The sequence below is a fragment of the Balaenoptera borealis genome (assembly GCF_965194805.1).
Source record: "Balaenoptera borealis genome assembly, chromosome: 8".
NCBI lineage: Eukaryota > Metazoa > Chordata > Mammalia > Artiodactyla > Balaenopteridae > Balaenoptera > Balaenoptera borealis.
This window is the reverse complement of record NC_138865.1, coordinates 70029303-70050412: the sequence shown is the minus strand read 5'-3', so window position 1 is coordinate 70050412 and position 21110 is coordinate 70029303. Positions and strand designations below refer to the sequence as shown.

Genomic DNA, 21110 nt, shown 5'->3' with positions numbered 1-21110 from the left:
TTTCTTGCTGTTCTTACCTACTCTCTACTCCCCCATCAAGAACAGCAGCACTCGTGTTCCAGTTCTAGAGATGTTGCTACTTCTTGTGGGGGAATTCTCAATTCATTTATAGAGAAAGCTACAGAGAAAACCTTCAGGGTCAGGGGAGACAGTCTGAATCAGCAAACAGACATAAAAAGAACTCTTATCTTAACTATCTCCTGAGCCTTAATCGTTCTCCATAACAGCCAGAAAACTTTAAAACAACAGTTATTCTTAGGGATGTGAACTGGGCCTAACTTTTATTTCTCATATTCCACCTTTGACCTGTACCCCAAAGTCTTTCTGTAAATGCAGCAGAGATAAAGGTCTGCTGGAGATCCAAGATTACCCCACGCTTCCTTATTACGTTTTGTGAAGAGTTATTTGAGGAGTTATCTAGTGCAGGTGGTTGTGCTTCCCCCTAAACTCTTTCTGTGACTAGAAAACAAAAGTTGCTAGGAAACATTTATTTATTATGTATTTTTACTGCAAGGCCTAGCAGAAATGCCACCTTCTCCACGAAGCCTCCCTTAATTCCCTTTTCTTGCCTCCGCTCTCCAAGCTGTAAGTCCTCTCTCCTGCCCGTGACTACAGTGGACACTCTAGCTATACCCCTTCTGGTCTTGCAGGAACTTGCATGTTCTTTTTTTTTATTTTATTTTTTCTCACTGCTATTTATGGATAAGTCCTGTTTCCCTGTCAGACTTGCAGAGCCCTGGGTAAGCCCTCTGGTCATTTTTGTACATCCTCCATGCCTTGTGCCCAGGGGAGAGCCAGGACAGTTCGGAATAGATGAGTAAAACAGGTCCTCTGGATCTTTGATTAAACATCACCGACCTCTTAAGTTCATAACATTGTCTCTGCCTCATATTCTCTCGAGGGCTTTTCTTCACTCCTCTGTCCCTTCGTACATTAACATAGGATCACAGCCAAATCCCAGTCCTCGCGACATCTCCCATTGTTTCCATCTTTGCTTCTGCATCCTCCGCTTCGCACTCCTGTGCGTCATTGCTCAGCCTGAGTGACAGCTCTCCACACCGGTGGATGGCCTGGCTTGCCTGATGGGGCCGTGACTCGGTATTGGGCCGGGAGTCAAGAGATAAAAAGCTCTACTTACAGATGTGACTTTGGGCAAGCTCTGTGGTCCCTTCCTGCCCTCCTCTTTTAAATGGGGACGTGACCAAATGTGTCCTCAAGTCAAGTCCCTGAATTGATTCCGAAGCACATGGGGTTGTGTTTAAGTCTTACTGCAAGTGTGGGGATCTTTCAGCTGATTGGAGCGAGACAGGACGGTAGACGTTCTGTCCTGGTTGTCATGGTTGGACTGGTGACCCTTAAAATTCCATGAAGTTGAACTCCTTTTAATATGCAGATGGGTGTGCTGGGGCTTTCTGCAAAGGGGAGAGGCAGGGAATTCGGGCTGAGGGAGGATGTCTGCAGTGGTTGGAGTTGTGGGAAGTTCCAACGACTTTTATTTTTAAAAAGCACGCACTCCCCGGTTGTAAAGGCAGGGTCAGGACGAAAAAAGACAGGGTGTACTGCTGAAAAATTCTTGGCTAAGAACACAGCAGCCTGGCCCTCGGGGAGTGCTGGTGTGAGGTGGAGGGAAGCGTTGAGGGGAGGAGAGAGGCCTGGCAGTGCCGGGGTACGGGGAGGTCTGTGTGCCTAACCTCCTTACACACAGACACGTTTTCTTCCGTATATTGGCCATGTAATTATGGAACAGGCCGTTCTTTTTGGTGACAATGTAAAACTCCCCCGCCCCGCCCCCGAACGCAAAATAAAAATAGATTTTGAGTGTTATCTTGCGGAGAGACCTGGCACTCCTGCCCTCTCAAGGTTACTGGAGCCATCGGCTCTCCCCCATCCGCCCTGTGCCTGTCCCCACTGTCACCACCCCATCTTCATCACTTAATTGGTGCCTGGAAGAGAAAAGAAAGGGGTTTGGATTCCTAGGGAGACCGGGAGGGTGGGTGAGGGGGAAGCTGAGTTGGCCAATACTGGACTTTCACCCTTAACCACAGGGACTTAGTAATGACCTGCGCCTCTGCTGGAGACTCGCACCTCTTTGTAACTTACACCCCCGAATTGCTTTACGCTGTGGGAAAGTTTAATTGTGTCTTGGAGCTGCACCGTGAAGTTGCCACCAGAAATGAAGAGGAAGGAATAGGAGGCCAGGACTGTGGCCTCGTCTCTGAGAGGTGCTCCTCTTTGGTCCGCTTGGGTGATGGTGCCGTGGCGTGAATCCTGGGACAGCCCGGGTCCTGCCCTGGAGGTTCACTGATGAGCGCGCCCGCACATAAGGTTGGAGGAGTCGGGAGATGCTGCAAGTCCTGGATAGGCAGATGCAGGGAGCCTTGAGATGCTACGATTCCAAGCCCAGAGGAAGCTGAGAAACCCCAGGAAAAAAAAACACGCTTTGCCCGGGAACCCCGGGGTTGGTGGCAGTCCTGAGGTGGGCAGAACCCAAGGTCTCTGGGCTCCCAGTCAGAAGCCAGAGGGTCACGTTCAAGTTGTGCGGTAGTCCAGATCCCTTAGCTGTGCGGGATGGGGCAGGTTTGCTCCTTTGTTCAGCTGTGCTGTTTCTCTGAGCTGGCTTCTTGTTTGTTCATCTGTGCCGTTTCACGGACACATTCATTAAGTGCGTGCTCCTAAAGGTTCTCTTCTTACGAAAAAGTTTCCTATATAACACGTTCCTATATTAACATTCTTCTTTATGCCCATATTCTTCCATTTCCTGTCTCATATGTTCTCCCCCTAAGAAGTTTTTAGTAGTTTCCTATAACAAAAAATGATGAGTGTTTCTGTGGGACTGCATACAATTAATTACAACATTCTACGAGGCTCCCAGATGAAAGTCATTATATGCACAGAAAGTCGTTGGTATTTTGGGATAATAGATATTAAAATATACAACATGAAAAGTAGGACTAGCAGGCTGACTGAGCATTTGTATCTTCATTGTTCAAACTTGTGGTATCTTGCCATCATAGCCATTGAAGCCAATTTCAAGGTAAATCATAACAGGAAGTAGGCAATTTCCTTTTATTCACTAAAAAATAAAGGGGTTTATTAGTTTGCTGATATACATGAAAGAACATTTTAACTTGTAGTACCCCTGAATTGACGTCAGCCTCCTAAATTTAAAATGCTTACTGAACCTGGGTGGGGGTGTGTATATGTGAGGGGGTGGAATGCAAAAAAAAAAAAAAAAAAAAAGTTACTTCCGCCTGCTTTGTTAATCACAAAGAATAAATAATAACATTTGGCTCTCTAGTGAATTCAGGCTATAATTTACTGTCCAAGCTTCCCTGTTGTTTTAGAAATCACTTGAACTGTGTTCTCTTCGTCCCATCTTGTATCAGCAAAACAGTTTGAGTGATCCCTTGCTTATAATCATTCCAAAGCAGCCTTTCATCCTTTCCTGTTTTAGCCCTAATTCATTTATCAGATTGGCCAATTCTTGCCTCCACTTTTAAGATTTCTTTGTTTGAACATAGCTCAAACCCTGATTGCTCTCTTAATTTTTTTTATTTCTTAATAATTGATTCTATTAATAGTTTGCCCTTGCAACCTTGTCTACGCTTCATTCAGATCTTTTCTGAGCACTTACTCCATGCTGGTTGGAGGTGCTGGGGATACAGGAGCGAAGAAGAGCAAGACCTCACCCTCATGGCCCTCACATTCTAGAGATTCCTCGAGAGGTGATGGTAGTTAGCTAAGAATGGAAGTAACGTGGGTTTTTTGTTTTTTTCATTTAATTTTCCCTCTAACCTCTCATTTCACTATGGAAAGAGCCCTGCTGTGGGTGACCGGGCCCCTATGGTCTAATTTCTTCCCTGCCACTAATCAGTGGGTAAGCAAGTCCACTTAGGATTCTGTGAGTTCGGCATCAGAAGAGGTTTTGTGTGTACAGGTGTGTGCCCCCAGATGACATAATATATCACCATGACTACCCTGGGATCATTCATCTCCATCAAAATTCAGAAAACAGCTTATTTACTCGTTTTGGCTGATATCCAAGATTCAGTCGTACCCACCCCATGAGGCAGTTCCCCGGTGGGGATGCCAAGAAGTCTTGGCACATGGGTGATGGAATACCGCTTTGCTGGAGAACCGGAATTTTCATACCACGTCTCTGGTGGGCCCCGATCCAGGAGTCATGGTTGATGTCTCTTGTGAGTCTTGGACCCCAGAGAGGCCTGGGATGAACCCCTGCCCTCCAATGTCCACGTGGTCTTCGATTAATTCCCTGGTGGGAGGACCACATCTTAACCTGCCCTTCTGTTCGTTTCTGCTGGAGTAGGGGTGGCAGGGCCGGGGAGTAATGCTCAGTAAGAGAGGCTGCTTGTTGTGCCAGGCACAGAGCTCTGGTTTTACACGTACCATCGCATTTTAGTCTCAGTGCGTCATTGCACACGCGGCTGTGTGAACCCATATTTGTCTGACGCCCGTTAACCTCTTCTTCTCCCGTGATTAGCGATTCCCTTTCGTTCTCAATTTATGAAATTGTACTTTCTCCCCCTTTTAACTCTCTAGAATTCTGTGAAGTTGGAATGCTTATTGACTTATGCAAGTGGGTCTTGGTTGGGTACTTCTTTAGGAGGTTTATATTTTAATGGCCTTGGGGGGTTAATGACTTGTAAGGTGCCCAAGTAATGGAGAGCATCTGTTGACTTCAGTAATAAATTTTAAGCTTGTTTAGAATTCTCCTTATGTCTTAAATTTGAGTTTCTCCAGTGAGCCTTTTTTTGGATCTTAGATGATTTATATCTTTCCGGGGAATCATTTTAAATAAGTGGTCTTCATAAAGACTAGGGCAGATGGATATATATCACACTCTCTCAAACATCCGGGCTAGACAGGGCAGTTCTGTTTGATGTTTGTTACAGAAATGACACCATCTAATACTAACAACTGTTTTATTCTGATCTTAACATCATGTTTAAAACATTCCTTTCTCTTCTTTCCAACTCAGTATCACTGTACTGACTGGCAGAGTCAGGAGAAGTAGATGTCCACGCCCACAGACCCTGGTGCGATGCCCCACCCAGGGCCTTCGCCAGGGCCGGGACCCTCTCCTGGACCAATTCTTGGGCCCAGTCCAGGACCTGGACCATCCCCAGGTTCCGTCCACAGTATGATGGGGCCAAGTCCTGGGCCTCCAAGTGTCTCACACCCTATGCCATCGATGGGGTCTGCTGACTTCCCGCAGGAAGGCATGCATCAAATGCATAAGGTAAGAGTTCATTCTCCCATCCAGTCTTGTCTTCTGAGTCATGGATGGCTAATAATCACTGATAACCCCCCTCTCTTTTTTCTACTATTGTTTACAAGAGAATCAAGCTAGGTCTTTCTTTTATCTTGTACATTATTGAAAACATACATTCTAAGGCTCTTTTATTGTTACAGATGTTGCACCAGTCAGGAAGATCTGATCTTGGCTTTTTAAAAAAGTGTTAGCTACAATATGCAGCTCGCTCTCCCTCTCTCTCTTTTTTTATTTTTTATTTTTTGGGCCATGCCACGTGGCATGTGGAACTTCCCTGACCAGGGATCAAACCCATGCCCTCTGCATTATTGGAAGCATGGTGTCTTAACCACTGGACCACCAGGGAAGTCCTACAATATGCAGTTCTGACAGATCCTATGAATTGTGGGTTGCAGGTATTTTGGCTTGGCAAATAAGTATATTAGTGAATAAGTCTTGCTTTTTTTCCAACTATGTATGTTAAGTACTGTATATCATCCATGAGTGAACGTATTGAAAATTATTCTTCCCTAATAAGATCCCGTAGGTCCCAAAGAGTAAAAGGAAAATGAGTCCTTTCCTAAAGGATTGTTTTCAAAAAAGCTTTGATTGAAATAAAATAGTTTTTAGGGAATTCCTAAAAATGCACTTTGCTCTCTGTCTGTGAAGTGGCTTTATTCTGGTTTTGGAAGAGGGCTCTGATTTTGCAGAGCTCAGGGCCAGTTGTTTGTTTCTGGATGAAGGTTATAATAATCTTCCATTGATGAGATTCGGGTTGTTGCTGCTGAGATGAGCATAGCGGTATGCCTTGGGCATTACGCCTTTGCAGGAGATGCAAAGAAGAGAGAATGGCCTTTTGAGAAAGCAAACAAGATCCTCTGTGACAATTTGCTTTGAGAGGTAGCGGTAGCCAAAGAAAATCTATGGGACCATTGTGTATTACCTGAAGGTTAGGCCTGAAGAGATGTGTAGAGGTTTTACATCTTTTCCGAGTGACATCACAGGTGGACAGGGCTGGTTTGGAACAGAAAGGTTACCACAGAAAAGAGCAAGTCTTCCCTTTAATTGTGTAGGACTGGAGGTCAGTTTGGTTTTTTTGTTTTTGTTTATTTATTTATTTATTTATTTATTTATTTATTTATTTATTTATTTTTGGCTGTGTTGGGTCTTCATTTCTGTGAGGGCTTTCTCTAGTTGCGGCAAGCGGGGGCCACTCTTCATTGCGGTGTGCGGGCCTCTCACTATCATGGCCTCTCTTGTTGCGGAGCACAGGCTCCAGACGCGCAGGCTCAGTAGTTGTGGCTCACGGGCCCAGTTGCTCCACGGCATGTGGGATCTTCCCAGATCAGGGCTCGAACCCATGTCCCTCTGCGTTAGCAGGCAGATTCTCAACCACTGCGCCACCAGGGAAGCCCTGTTTTTGTTTTTTTTAATTTTTGGCTCCAGTGGGTCTTCGTTGCTGCACACGGGCTGTCTGTAGTTGCGGTGAGCGGGGGCTACTCTTCGTTGCGATGCGCAGGCTTCTCGTTGCGGCGGCTTCTCTTGTTGTGGAGCACGGGCTCTAGGCGCACAGGCTTCAGTAGCTGTGGCACGCGGGCTCAGTAGCTGTGGCTTGCGGGCTCTAGGCACAGGCTCAGTAGTTGTAGTGCACGGGCTTAGTTGCTCCGTGGCACGTGGGATCTTCCCAGACCAGGGCTCGAACTGTGTCCCCTGCATTGGCAGGCGGATTCTTAACCACTGCACCACCAGGGAAGTCCCTGGAGGTCAGTTTTAAGGTAAGGCATTGCAGCCCAGAAGGGAAGATTCATTTTTTGCAAATTTTGTTATTTGATGATTTTCAAATCAGAAAATTAATATATGCTTATTTTGAAAAGTAAAACCATATTGACATAAATAAAAGAAGTGGTTCACCCCCAGTAACAGCTTATTGTATATGCTTTTTATACCTTACTTTTTTCTCCATCTTCAGTAAAAATACCATCTAAGCACAGGTATGCATATTCAGGTATGATTTAAAAAATGTTTCCTTTTACCATAATAGCATCATATCATCACTGTTAGTTACTCTGAAACAACATCTTTTTCATTTAACAGCATATCATGGATAGCCCTATAATATCCCCAAGTTCTCTCCCTGCTTTTTTGATTTCTTTTAAACACATTTTTAGCTTGTCAGGTATGTAAAGGAATAAAGTTACTTGTTTTCCATATCACATTCTTTAGGAGACATAATGAACGTATAGACATATCGAAGTCATTAAATCATCTTGTGTTCATATTAATTTGGGAGGTGTATTATAGACCGGATCTGTCACTTGTTAACCTTAGTCCAAGCGGGTTAAATAATTTCAGAAGGGTTTAAGGATGTTTCACCTCCAAAATGAAAGATACGAAGGAAAATATTTAGCTCACCTCTATTATTATTTAAGCATTTAAAAGTTAAACGTATGCATGAGTGTATTGGGTTAATGTTATGTTTTTGCCCTGGGTTGTTTTTATGTATAAATGTATCTTCTGATCCCTTCTGTTTGTTATCTAGCATCTTCGTCACATTTTCTCCTGTTCTCTGCTCCCATCAAGCTCTTTTTTGTTTTGTTTTGCTCTCATTCTGCAAGTTTTGCATTTTCTCATCCTGCTTTTTCTCAGCCCGCAGTCCCTCAGATAATTCCCTGGGTGAGGACATGGTGAAGTGCCTGGAGTTCACACCTGCTGACCAGATGCCTTCACTTTCTGAGAATCTTTTTATAGGCAGCTTTATTCCTTGTCTTTCTCCTCTGTCTCCCTCTGAGCTTCAGCTTTTTGCTTTTCAACATTACTGGAAATAAATAAACAAGTGGCCTAAATACATCTGCTGTGTTGCTTTGATTTCCTCTCTATTATTACTATTTAACAGACTCAGAGACACTCTTTATACCAAATTCTTCCCATTTTTCTTCTGAACATCCTCTTTATGGTAAATTTCTCCTCTTTTCAAGTGCATGCTTTTGACTCTGCAGAAATTAACTTTCCTTTCTCCAAAACTGCAAACACTCATACTTTCTTGCTTGAAGTCATTTGGTTTCTATAAACTCCTGGAAATATTCCTTTCAGGCTGTTTTGAAAATTGCTATTCCAGTTTGGGGAGGAATAGACTTTTCCTTTCTCAAACACATGCTCCATTGCCCAATTCTGGATTGGATTAGTGTCAATTCAATGGCTATTTATTGGGTGTCTGTTGTGTACAAGGCCTCAAGTCCTATTTCCAGCCCCTGTGTTCTTTATTTTTTTCCAAACTCTGCCTTTAACCTTTTTCTGTCTTCCTCCCTCTGTAGTATAGCTTCATCTGTTTCACCCTCTTTCCCGTTCAGTATTTACCCCCGTTCACCGCTCTACCCTGTCTGTCCCTCTTTTCCCAACTGCCTTGGAACTTTATGGTTTCAACTTTTAAACTTTCCATGGTTCCTTCCCCTCTGATGAAAAAAAGTTACCAAAAAATAGATCATCACAGACGTTTCAAAGAGTCTTCCTTCCTTCATTCAGACTTTGGACTAGCTTCAACCTACGGCAGGTTTCAGGACTTACTTAAGAGGGTATGGAATAATAGTTTATATTTGTCTACCTTCTGAACAGAACTTTTTTTTTTTTTTTTAAGGATATGGGACTGGTGCTTTAAAGCAAATCGTTCTGAGTTTACTTTTTTTTTTTTAAAGTATTTATTATTTTATTTATTTTATGGCTGTATTGGGTCTTTGTTTCTGTGCGAGGGCTTTCTCTACTTGTGGCAAGTGGAGGCCACTCTTCATCGCGGTGCGTGGGCCTCTCTTGTTGCGGAGCACAGGCTCCAGACGTGCAGGCTCAGCAATTGTGGCTCACGGGCCCAGCCACTCCGCGGCACGTGGGATCTTCCCAGACCAGGGCTCGAACCCGTGTCCCCTGCATTGGCAGGCAGACTCTCAACCACTGCGCCACCAGGGAAGCCCCCAGAGCTTCATTTTTATTTGCAGGTTTTGACATGACCAAAAAAATTTCAACTGTTTAAAGCCTTAACTTTTGACTTCACAGGTAGTTTTGCTGATCCTATTGGTGTAGTCTTTTTTATTTTATTTTTTGTCCCATCTATGAAATCTATGTAAATAGTAATATATGTAAAATAAATGTCAAAATATATGACTATCATATGGGTAATAGATGATTGCGCCACAATTTTGAAGACTTTTTAGGAAGAGGTCTTAAAACACCAGATAGAAATATTATGCCTGAAAGAGACGTCTAACTGATATTCTGTAAATGTTTCAGCCCATTGATGGTATGCACGACAAGGGGGTTGTGGAAGATATCCATTGTGGATCCATGAAGGGCACCGCTATGCGACCACCTCACCCAGGAATGGGCCCTCCCCAGAGTCCGATGGACCAACACAGCCAAGGTTTGTGGCTACATACCTGATTTTGGCTCTATACCACAGTCTTTCATCTTTCCTATTGGTTATTTTAATTATGACTTCCAGAGAACGTGTTTAAGGAGGATGGAATCCAGCCGGTTTCTTTTCCCTGTAGAAATCTCCCCTTATCCCCGCCAACACAACTTTATGGTTGATGTGGGCAATTTTCTTTGCAAAATCCTAGCAGTTTTACTGGCCACCGTGTGTCCAAGCACTCTGCAAAGTGCTTTGTGTACTTCACGCAGAATCTTTACCCTGATCTTGTGAGATAAATTATAGTACCCCAGTTTCATAGATGGAGAGGCTAAAGCTCAGAGAATTTACTTTGTTTTCTTAAGTTTGCACAGCCGGTAAGTGACAGGGCCAGAAGGAGACTCCAGGTCTGCCTCCCAGCAACAGCATAGATGTGAAGGTAAGATGAGCCACCCGTGTCCCTTGAATTGTACACTCCTACTTTGTAAGGTGGCTTTTTCTGGCAGTGGAATAGCCTGTCATTGCTGGTGGGTGGCTCTCTTAGTCTCTTAGGGCTGCCGTAACAAATTAACCACAAGCTGGGTAGCTTAAAACAATATATTCTCTCAAAGTTCCGGAGTCCAGAAGTCTGAAATCAAGGTATTAGCAGGGCTGTGGTCTCTCTGAAGTTTTTAGGGAAGAATCCTTCTTCGCCTCTTTCTAGCTTCTGGTGGTTGCCAGCAATATTTGACATTCCTTGGCTTGTAGATCTGTCATTCCAATCTCTGTCTTGCTCTCCACATGACATTTTGCCTGTGTGTCTGTGTGTGTGTCCAGAGTTCCCTCTTCCTATAAGGACACCAGTCATTGGATTAGAGTCTACCCTAATCCAGTGTGACCTCATCTTCACTTGATTACATCTGCAAAGATCCTATTTCCAAATAAGGTCACATTCACAGGTGCCAGGGGTTAGGGTTTCAACATTTCTTTGTAGAGGACACAGTTCAACCCACAGTAATGGCCAAATCAATATATGGTAGATTTCTCTCCTCCTGGGTGCCTTTTCTCCTCATTATTGAAGGCATATTAAAGATACCTCAGGGGCTTCCCTGGTGGTGCAGTGGTTAAGAATCCACCTGCCAAGGCAGGGGACACGGGTTCGAGCTCTGGTCCTTGAGGATCCCACATGCCGCGGAGCAACTAAGCCCGGGTGCCACAACTACTGAGCCTGCACTCTAGAGCCCGCGAGCCACAACTACTGAGCCTGCGAGCCACAACTAATGAGTCCACGCGCCTTGAGCCCGTGCTCCGCACCAAGAGAAGCCACTGCAATGAGAAGCCCGCGTACCGCAACGAAGAGTAGCTCCCGCTTGCCACAACTAGACAAAGCCGCGAGCAGCAACAGAGACCCAATGCAGCCAAATAAATAAATAAAATAGTAAAGACACCTCAAAGTCTTTTGGATGCAATGTAACCTCTTTTCAGAATCATTATATGGACATTTCAACATGCCAAGGGCATGATTAATCCAGCACTAATTAATGTGTTGATATTCTAATTCAAAGTTTATGCTTTATGTGTTGTTGTATATACTTTTTTGTAATTTAATGTATGTGAGTTTTTTTCTCCATCCATGATCAGACATCCATCAACCCAAGGGAAGATTTTTGACTGTGAGGGTTTAGAGAAATGTATTTTCTTTTATTTTTTATTTTTTTATTTTTTTGGCTGTGTTGGGTCTTCATTGCCACGCATGGGCTTTCTCTAGTTGAGGTAAGCAGGGGCTACTCTTCTTGTGGTGCGTGGGCTTCTCATTGTCGTGGCTTCTCTTGCTGCAGAGCACAGGCTCTAGAGCGCAGGCTCAGTAGTTGTGGCGCACAGGCTTAGCTGCTCCCAGGCATGTGGGATCTTCCCGGGCCAGGGATCGAACCCATGTCCCCTGCATTGGCAGGCGGATTCTTAACCACTGAGCCACCAGGGAAGCCCTGTATTTGCTTTTAAATACATATATATATATTTATATAAAAGCAAGTCATGGAGGCATAGGAGTGCATCTTTACTAATACTCGGGCAGGTTTTTGAAGATCCTGGACTCTGATCTGAATTTTGATGGCAGGCAGGCGTAAGTTTTGCAAATGACTTGTAAAATCTTGACCATGTTAGAAAAGCAGGCTGAATCATTGGGACTTCTTGAGGTACAGGAAGAAAAGAATTTGACCCATTCAGTGTTAAGAATGAATTAAGACGACACTTCCAGGTTTATCATTTAAATTCTAAAGAGCCAGGTGTGTTCACAGAGCTAATGTAGATCTCATTTTAATACCTGGGAGGTATAGATGAGTTATATTCAGTGATTCTCAGAGCTGGTGGTTGCTCTGTCTGCTCCTGGCTTTGCAGTACCTCTAGTAGTGGGGCCCTAGGAAGACTCCAAAGGAAAACACTTGAAATGCGTGAATTATAAGTGAGCATTTTTACTTTTATGTATCTTAAAACTTCTTTCATAGCTCAGTTCCTTCCTTCAACTTCTAAAATGATGATTTTTCCTGGAATCTCTAATACTTGGCACAATGTCTAGCACATAACTGGAAATTTAGTAAATTTTGTTCAAGTAGGTAGAGAAGTGGATTTATGTATTCAAAAGTCAACACTTTTAAATAGATCTTAATTTTTATATAATTTCAGTAAGTTATAATTACTTTGGAATGCAGAAGTCTGCATTAAGTTAAATGGATTCAGAACTAGCACGTAATATTTTCCGCTAAAATAGTAAAGTGCCGTGTAAGCTGGGGAATTAGTTATTTAAAATATGTCTTTGAATAAAGTAGTATTGGTATAATGCAGTCTTATTCTATATAGTTATCTAAAAAGAATTCAGACTCCATAATAGCATATATCTTTAAAAACCCCGTTGTAGGAAGCCATTTATAAACACACAGGTACAGAGAGGTGTGGTATTGATCGGAAAACTGCCAGCTTTAACTACCTAGCAACCTATTAGGTTATTTTAAGGTATTGGTTGAGAAGCAAAACCATTTCCCTCAATAAATACTGAATCGTGTACGTTATGGTCCCAATGATAACGTTGTTTATTTTTAGTCCATTGGCTAGAAAAAGCCTTTAAAGGCAAGTGAATAATATTTAATGTTTGTATGTGTGTGTGTGTGAAGAGAAAATTCATATAAAATTGGCACTGAAAAATTCAAGTTTATTAAGAGGAGAGAGGTGATTGCCTCTCTCTGAGGCAAGGGGAAACTAGGGAGATAATGGCCCTTGAAGATGAGGGAAGGAAAACTGCCAGTTTTTGACTACTTTTTTTTTAAATGAGCAAATCAAACCAGATTTCAAAAAAGAGCAGATTCTGCACCAACACAGTCATCCTACAGACAAAGGTATTTCACTCTCAGGCAATTTCTTCACTGTTTTCTCAACTAAAGATAATTACGGAAATATGTTATGTTGTATCATTTAGATTCTGATTTTCCTGAAGTTTTATGAAATGCTAGTCATGTCATTAAAAAAAAAGAAATCTCTCTCTCTTTAGCTGAAACACTGTCACATTTTTAATGTCATACTGTGATAGAATGATTCTATTAACATCCCCTATAAATTCTAGGCAGCAAATTTTCCCACCCCCAGTTTCTTCTTCTTTCCACATTTGAGGGAGAATTTTGTTGTATTGATTAGTTCTGGAAAATGATTTTTACTCCACTCTTAGTTTCTTAGCAAATGTGAGGTAAAGTGAATTATTGTACTTAATGTAACTGTCTCATCTTCGTAACTTTGCCTTGCCAGGAGTTCATAGCTGAAAAGAGCGATCTGATGAACAGCGTTACACAGTTGCATTTAGATTGGATTGTCTAATGTTTTGGTCTGTTGTATTAGGCGTCCTGTGATTTATCATGGGTAAGCTATGATTGATGATGTCCTCAGGAAGGAGGATGGACCAGAAGGCAGGAGACATGACCTATTTTAACACCTGGTTGTATCCCTTCTACCATGAAAATGTCAGTAACTATAGTAGGAAGTTTCTCCTCCAGTGGTAGATGCAGGGTTGGTCAAAAAGGTGTCAGGAAGGTGCTTTCCTAACGAACAAACTACCATTTTGCACCAGCATTACAAATAGGAGGTGAATGTTAACCTCATTAAGAAGGAAGAATGTTAATGGTGAAGTTAAGTGTATGTTATCGATATTCTCTAAATGTTTATTGTTATAAATAACAACATCCTGGGATTTAAATTTCTGCTTGTCTTGCAGGCTGATTTCAGGGGCATTTTTCTTGGCTAACTTTTATGACCAACTAGAATCCTAATGGCTGTGTGATTTTTGTGCTCCCTTATAGAGTAGGGATTTGGGGAATGAGTTAGCAGTTTTTCCATTTCTCTTCAGGGCAGGATTACTCTGAATGGAGTTCTACAACTCACCAATTGATAGAACAAAACCTACTCTTGTCTTAGAGGATCAGGCTAAATTTGTTTCCCTCTCCAAATGGCAATTTGAGATAAAAGTAACTGTATCCTTTATTTTCTCTAGTCGTGTGGATGGTGATGATGAGTCCCCAGGCAGTGTGGGTCAGATATTCTTGGGCCTCTGTGATTCCACGTAGATGCATAGAGCTGTCTTGGCTCAAATTTGACAGGGGTTCAAACACACAGCAGATGCCTAATAAACACCTATGTGATGACCTTTAAAATAAGTGTGATGCAGGTGCATTTATTAAAGGCAAAGACCTTTAATCTAATATTTTACTTGTGTCTTAGGACACCTTTGAGTTGATGAATTAGCACTCAGTTTGAATTGAAGATAACCTTTTGGATTACAGTAGGCCACTCTGTCCTCTCCTTCCTCTTGGATTTCCCTTCAGCAATGCTCAGTCGTGTGTTTTTCTAGGGATTCTTTGTCCGGGCTCTACAGTTCATCTCTTGAAATAAGTTCCTTGAAATTTTTGTGCATTTTGACTTTTCTTTCTTAAGTATTCTTCAATTTCCCATTTAGATCTCTTGTAACCGGAGCAGATTACTCTCATTTTTATATTGTATCGTAAATGGTTCTAGAAGATTTTTGAAATTTTCAAGGCTTTAATTTATTTTTATACAACCAAATTAATATTAGACCATGGAAAGAGCATACGCCTTGGAATCAGACAAACCTTGGTTTGCATCTTGGAGCTACCAAGATCTGATTGTGTGACCTGGGGAAACTCACTAGCTCGCTGAGCCTCCCTTTCCTCATTTTAAAAAATGAGGTGACGGTACATATCTTCTGGGGATGTGGCGAGGACCGTAGGAAACATGTATACTCCACTCACTTCCCTCTAATTCTTCTTACCATTTCTGTGCTCCCACCAGCCTTATATCCACTGGCCAGACTACCATCTCACCTTCAGTCTACTTGAGTCCACCTTACTCACACATGGCAAAGTCCCCGGGGACTAATGATCCCCAGAGTCATAACCAGTGACCAGTGATGGAGTGTAAATACCCCAGCTCCTTCCCTGGGATAATTTGGAGGCAAGTTATGTGCCTTTTATCCCAGAACTTGCGCATGAGATTAATCTTCAGGTACCCGCTACAGCAGCTGGCTTAATCAGACACCCATTACTGGCTGCCGTCCCTTCCGCGTAGCACCTTTCCACACCCCTGCTAGTGCCCCTGCGCCTTCCAGATAAATCAGCTCCGCTCTATCCTTCCGTCAGTCTCTGTTTCCAGGGAGAACTCAGCTAAAATAGTATGTACAATGCCTTGCTTAGTGCCTACAACAGTGGAGGCCCTCAATCATGGCAAATTATTCATAAAGGGCATTATAATAAACCAAGTAATATCCCCATGAGAGACTCATTCCCCACTGCGACAGAGCAGACACCTTCAGGTTCTGTTCTCCAGGTCGGGCTACTTTTAACGTATAATACTGTCCCCTGGTGCCCTTCCTTTAGGTGTACGACAGCCACTACCAGTTGACTTTCTAGGACACATATGGCTGTCCATCACTTGAGATGTGGTTAGTCCCAGTGGAGACAGCGCCGTAACTGAATAGGAAGAAAAGAACGTAAAATCTCTCTTTAATAATTGTTATATTTTGAAATGATAATATTTGGGGTATGTCGATTTAAATTATATATTATTAAAATTACTTTTGCCTGTTTCTTTAAATTATGTATACATTTGATATATGTAAGTTTTAAGTTATGTAAAATCCCGTAATTATTAAGTTACCTATGCTTTCGATGTCTGTCCGTCAGTGGTGTTCTGGAAAATTATCAAAACGTTCGGGAATGCTTCTCCTTCAGGGTCGCGGGGGGCAGCCTGTGACCTCTCCTTTTTGTGTTTCATTCTAGGCTACATGTCGCCGCACCCGTCTCCGCTGGGAGCCCCCGAGCACGTCTCCAGCCCGATATCGGGAAGTGGCCCAACCGCACCGCAGATGCCACCAAGCCAGCCAGGGACCCTCATCCCAGGCGACCCGCAGGCGATGAGCCAGCCCAGCAGGGGGCCCTCGCCTTTCAGTCCCGTCCAGCTGCATCAGCTGCGAGCTCAGATTTTAGCTTACAAAATGCTGGCCCGGGGCCAGCCCCTCCCCGAAACGCTGCAGCTCGCGGTCCAGGGGAAAAGGACGTTGCCGGGCATGCAGCAGCAGCAGGCGGCGCCTCAGCCCCAGCCGCCGCCGCAGCCGCAGCCGCCGCCGCCGCCGCAGCAGCAGGCCCTTGTCAACTACAGCAGGCCATCTGGTAGGTTCATAGGCAACCAAATGAATAACGTGAGGGTCCGACTCGGACGAGAAGGACTGCTAACTGCACAGAAGTGCTGGGCTGGTGGTATCAGCCCAGGGCTGACGTCGCCTTCTCTTGCACCTCCCCGGCTCCCTTGTCTTTGCTTCACTTAGTTGGCCACGCTTCTTGGTCTCCTCTGCCTACGTCCTAGAGCAGTGCTTCTTAAACTTTGCAGACTCTGGCACAAGCTGTGGCTATAAGCAAAAAGCCCCGTGATTTCGCATTCTCTTTCAAGCGGTGCGAGGTTTGTCGGAAGCCCGTCTATGCACACCCCAGGTTAGGAACCCCTACACCCCGTGCGTTCCGTTGTCAACACGCACGTCTCGAATCTGCTCTCCTTGAGCTATTTCGTGTCTGTTTATTTATTTACATCTGTCCCTTTTTGTGAAAAGTATCTGGGGAGGCTTCCAAAGAAGCATACCTGCGGTAAAGGAATTATCAAGTAGAAAATCCGAGGCAAAGGGAAGTAGAAATCAAGGTCAGGGAGGTTGGCAATGTGGGGGGCTACAGGAGCTCTCAGGGCTGCTGCATCTGAGCTTCCAAGGTGACTCGAGTTTCCTGGCAGTCAGGAAAGGAGACAGGGTCAGGTGCCTGATAACTCACCGCTCGGAAGGAAGCTGCTTACCAGTTTCTCAGTGGACACAGAGTCCTTTCTAGCATGAGAGTATAAAGTAGCTTTCCCAGGTGGGAACTTTTTTTAAAATTATTGTTGTTATTATTGTAAGGGGCACTGCATGGTAGAGGCATTGGTAACATTTGTTCATAACAAAGAGAGTAACAGAATCCACATGGCCTATTTCCCATGTGCCCTGGCATCAGATCTGAAGCTATGACATTATATAATGGGTTGAGATGAGGTAGTCCTTTGTACGACCTTCTGGTGGTCTGGCTTGATCCCACTGATAGAATTCAGAGCTCCAGGGGGCTCTAGGATGATCTTCCATGAATGTTGTTTTCTCTGGGAAGGTTTTGGTTAGCAGCTAGATAAGCACAGAGTTTATGGTTCTATTCTACCACAGCTTTGAATTCCAGAGAATTTGAATCTTAGGGAATTTGAATTCCAGGGTGCTTCCTTGTCATTGACACCCTTTCCTGTGAATGGTTCCCTCTCATTTGGGCAGGCCCTGACAGCTGATCACTGCAACTAGTTTGGGATATTGGTCTTCTTCTTAGGTTTTGGGACTTAGACAAAGGGAAAGAGTTCAGATTATTATTATTTTTTAATTATTCTACCTTCTGAGTTTGTAAATGTTTCTTTTCTGGTAGAGGAAACTTAAGAGTTGCCTACTAGAAGGATAAACTCATCTTGTTAATTGTAGATGGAGCCTTAGGAATGGTTTTTTAAAGAGCAAGAAAGTATCGCGGCATCTCTAGGTTTCGGTGTGTTAACCACAGTGCTCTGGTCGGTGGAGGATCCCATGGGACCAAAAATCAGAGACGGAAAATGTTGTACAGGAAGACCACGCATAAAATGGTAGTTTGAACACTCAGTGTGTTTAGAGGCTTTAAAAGTGCAAAAACTAGCTCTCAGGAATGCAGCCAGAGAGAAGCAAAAAATGTATGTATGTCTATGCATGTGTGTAGCTTGTGCTTACTGAGTGCCTGCTAGCTAGCTTACCTTGTACTCCACGCTCAGTAATAAGTACCTTGCACGTGTGGCACATCTGGGGTATGGAGAGTCAGGATTCAATGCCAGCAGTCTGACTGGAGAGCCCATGGCCTTACCCCCTTCCCCATCCTGGCTCCTTCATGACCAAAAAGGCTCATGACAAGGGAAAGGCTCTGTCCCAAGCTCTGTGTACCAAGTGCAGGCATTTCACTGCTGTGCATAGGAAGGGAAAGGATCTCTGCTCCTTACTGAGAGCCTTTTTATTCATACTCTAGACACAGTGTCAGCAACATTGGTGACCTTGATATCCTGCATCTCAGTATATGAGGAGCGTTAACTAAAGGAGTTCCCAGTAGAGGCTGAATGGTCACAGTCAGATTGTTGGTAGTTTAAGGTGGAAGGAGCGAAATCTGCGCCTCCCAAAAGGTAATCGTGAGGGACCATGTCACACAGGCACACTTCCCCGTGCATCGCAGCTTGTCCTGGGGTATCCCCTCGTCATGGACCTCAGCGAGGCTTGTTATTTTTAAAAATGACCTACGCACAACAGGAAAAGTTTCCAGGGTATTGTTCAAGAAGGCAGCAAGCTAAATGATTCGTTTGAGAAACCCTTTCAGCCAAAGTCACCATAATGAGATCAGATGACGTAGTAAAACTTAAAGGATGGATTTTCAGTTATCCGGACACTTGTATATAACAAATACTTCACATCCTAACCGACACAATCCTGGGTGCATTTTCTGGATCCTTTCCAGAGAAGAGGGCTCCATTTTTTTTGTTTGTTTTTAACCCAATGCGTGCATCTTCCCTCGCCAGGGTCCTGTCATTAGGGGGAACTCGTTTTGTTACTCACTGCTCGTGTCTTTTGTATTTCCAGCAGTCAGGCTTCATTAGAAATGAAAATATTTGGGCAGATACTGCCAGAGTGGGCAAAGAGGCTATGGATAAAGGAGGAAAGAGGATACTTTCTTCAAATAGAGCAGACTCATTCCTGCCACTGGGAGGGACGTTACATTGCTGATCTTGTCCCCAAATCTCAGATTTCACAGGGAGATGATGACCTTACTTGACAAAGACACTATTTTTTTTTGCATTGGTATTTCAGACAAGTCCAAGTAAGACAAAAGAAAAAGGTTTTTTAAGTTAATATTACTTGTATTAATTGTTTATCCCCCTCCTTTTCTTAAATAAAGCAATATGATTGCTTATAAATACCTCTGCTAATATTTCAGGAAAAAATCAATTTAAGTATGTCAGCTTCTCTGGTGGTAGCTGTGCTTCCATTTTTCTTTTGTCCCATTTGCCAGTGTCATTCATGTGTGAAGAGAATCTTTTTGGCTGGGGTGATCTGCCTCAAACCTACTCCAAAGTTATCATTCACCAAAAGTGCCACCACCAGAGAATTACAGTTTGACTGGCAGAAGTGTGCACTGAACAAATAAATAACTCTGGTCCTTGCCTGCTATGGGCTCCACTCAAATCGAACCCAGCATTTTTCTTTTAATTTTGATTCATTTTTCTTTTTAGAGACTAAAGCAAAATTCAAAATAGGAACTGAAAAGTTTTGGGGTTTTTTGCATTGGGTAGGGAAGCCTTCATGGTAGAAAGTGAGAGATGTATTGCTAATTTTTTTCAGTGCTTGTCCCTCTCCTGCTTCCCCCTCTCCTTTTCTTAGTTATCTAAAATTTCTTTGTATGCTTCATTTAAGCATCATTGTTACATTTATTTTTTTCAACCTCTGGAAACCACTTAAATCCTTGTCGAATGCACAGACTGTTCTGTTATTTGCATAAACATCCTTCTCTGTAGAAGGTAAAGTGGGAACTCTGTACAGAAATTCTGTACATGTGAGACTTAGGTAATTTAATAAGTTTGTTTACCTGTTTCTTAAATTCAGGCATCTAATAAAGATCCCTTCCCCCCCACCCCCACTTAGCTGCAGTGGGACACCCCTCAGGAGAGTCAGGGCGTGTAGCTACCTTGACTTCTAAAGTGAGGACTGACAGGAAAACAGACACATTTTGTACCTCTGACAATTAAGCCTAACTTGTTTATATTGGCGAGGGAATAGGAGATAAGCTAAAGAATGTAATTTGTCCTCCATCTGAAGATACCAGGGCGTGAGTTCTTATCATTTTGCAGACCATGAGTGTCTGTTGTCGAGATGCTTTCTGTTGATACAGAGAAAATCCATTCAGGCAACTCAGCGCCCCCCCGAAGGACAGGCAGAACACCTCATGGTTAGGTAGTTGTGTTCTGGGCATGTCTAATTGCAGCAAGCTGCATTCAGTCCCCGAGCCTCTGTAAAGAGAAGTTTTTATATAATCTGTTGGAGGGAGGAGAAAGTAGACCCAGGCAGTAAATGAACCTGCAGTTTTTAGTTAGAAAGGAGTTTGCTTGTGACTGATGGGGGAATTAGCAGGAAGCACATGGCAAGCCGACTTATCTGAGTGTTTGTGCTGAGTTGTATTGAACTGTGGAAACATTTTGAAGTTTGCTCTAGAAGAGTGCACTTCCAAATTTTCCGGCTAATACAGTACCAAATTTCCTTGAAAGCCTTTCTTTTGCTGTGGGTGGAGGTTTTCTGAAAAGCTGAGTGATTAAACTAGGCTTCTTTACCTTGGTGTCCTTGGTGGCAGTAAAAATGACCAGAGCTGAGGGTTGGGCACATAGCCACCATTGTCTCATTGAATCCTCACTACCACCCTGTGAGGTGAGTACTGTACTGTTATTATCCCCATTCTACTGACGAGGAGACTGAGGCACCAGGGGCTGAGTAACTTGCTGAGGCTCACACAACCCGTAGGTGAAACTTACCAGTTATTTTGGAAAGAGACAAGGTGCACCTTGTATCTTTTGGAGTTGTAGTCCTTTTGGAATTGGAGATTTGAATATCTAAGTCCACATTTGGGTCTCTCTGGCTTCTCAATTTTAAGGGTCCTTCAACCACATAAGGATGTCTCTGTATTAATGGATTAAAGAAGCCTAGCTGTGTATGCATCCGATCTAGTTCACAGTCATGGGCTGAAAATGGCTAGATTTGGAACCAGGGATATCAGACATGCTCTGGATACGTCCCTTTGATCGTATGGT

At 43.4% G+C, this 21110-nt stretch overlaps 1 protein-coding gene across 6 annotated transcripts in view; it reads left to right on the top strand.

Annotated features, from left to right (window-relative positions):
• SMARCA2 (SWI/SNF related BAF chromatin remodeling complex subunit ATPase 2) overlaps positions 1-21110 on the top strand; it is a 176040-nt gene that overhangs the window by 8597 nt on the left and 146333 nt on the right. For all 6 annotated transcript variants that reach the window (XM_082403619.1, XM_082403620.1, XM_082403616.1 and 3 more), the window contains exons 2-4: positions 5000-5260; positions 9548-9677; positions 15977-16366. In XM_082403619.1, the coding sequence (XP_082259745.1) occupies positions 5036-5260; positions 9548-9677; positions 15977-16366 (745 nt within the window). In that variant the 5' untranslated portion in view covers positions 5000-5035. The remainder of the gene's footprint in view (positions 1-4999; positions 5261-9547; positions 9678-15976; positions 16367-21110) is intronic.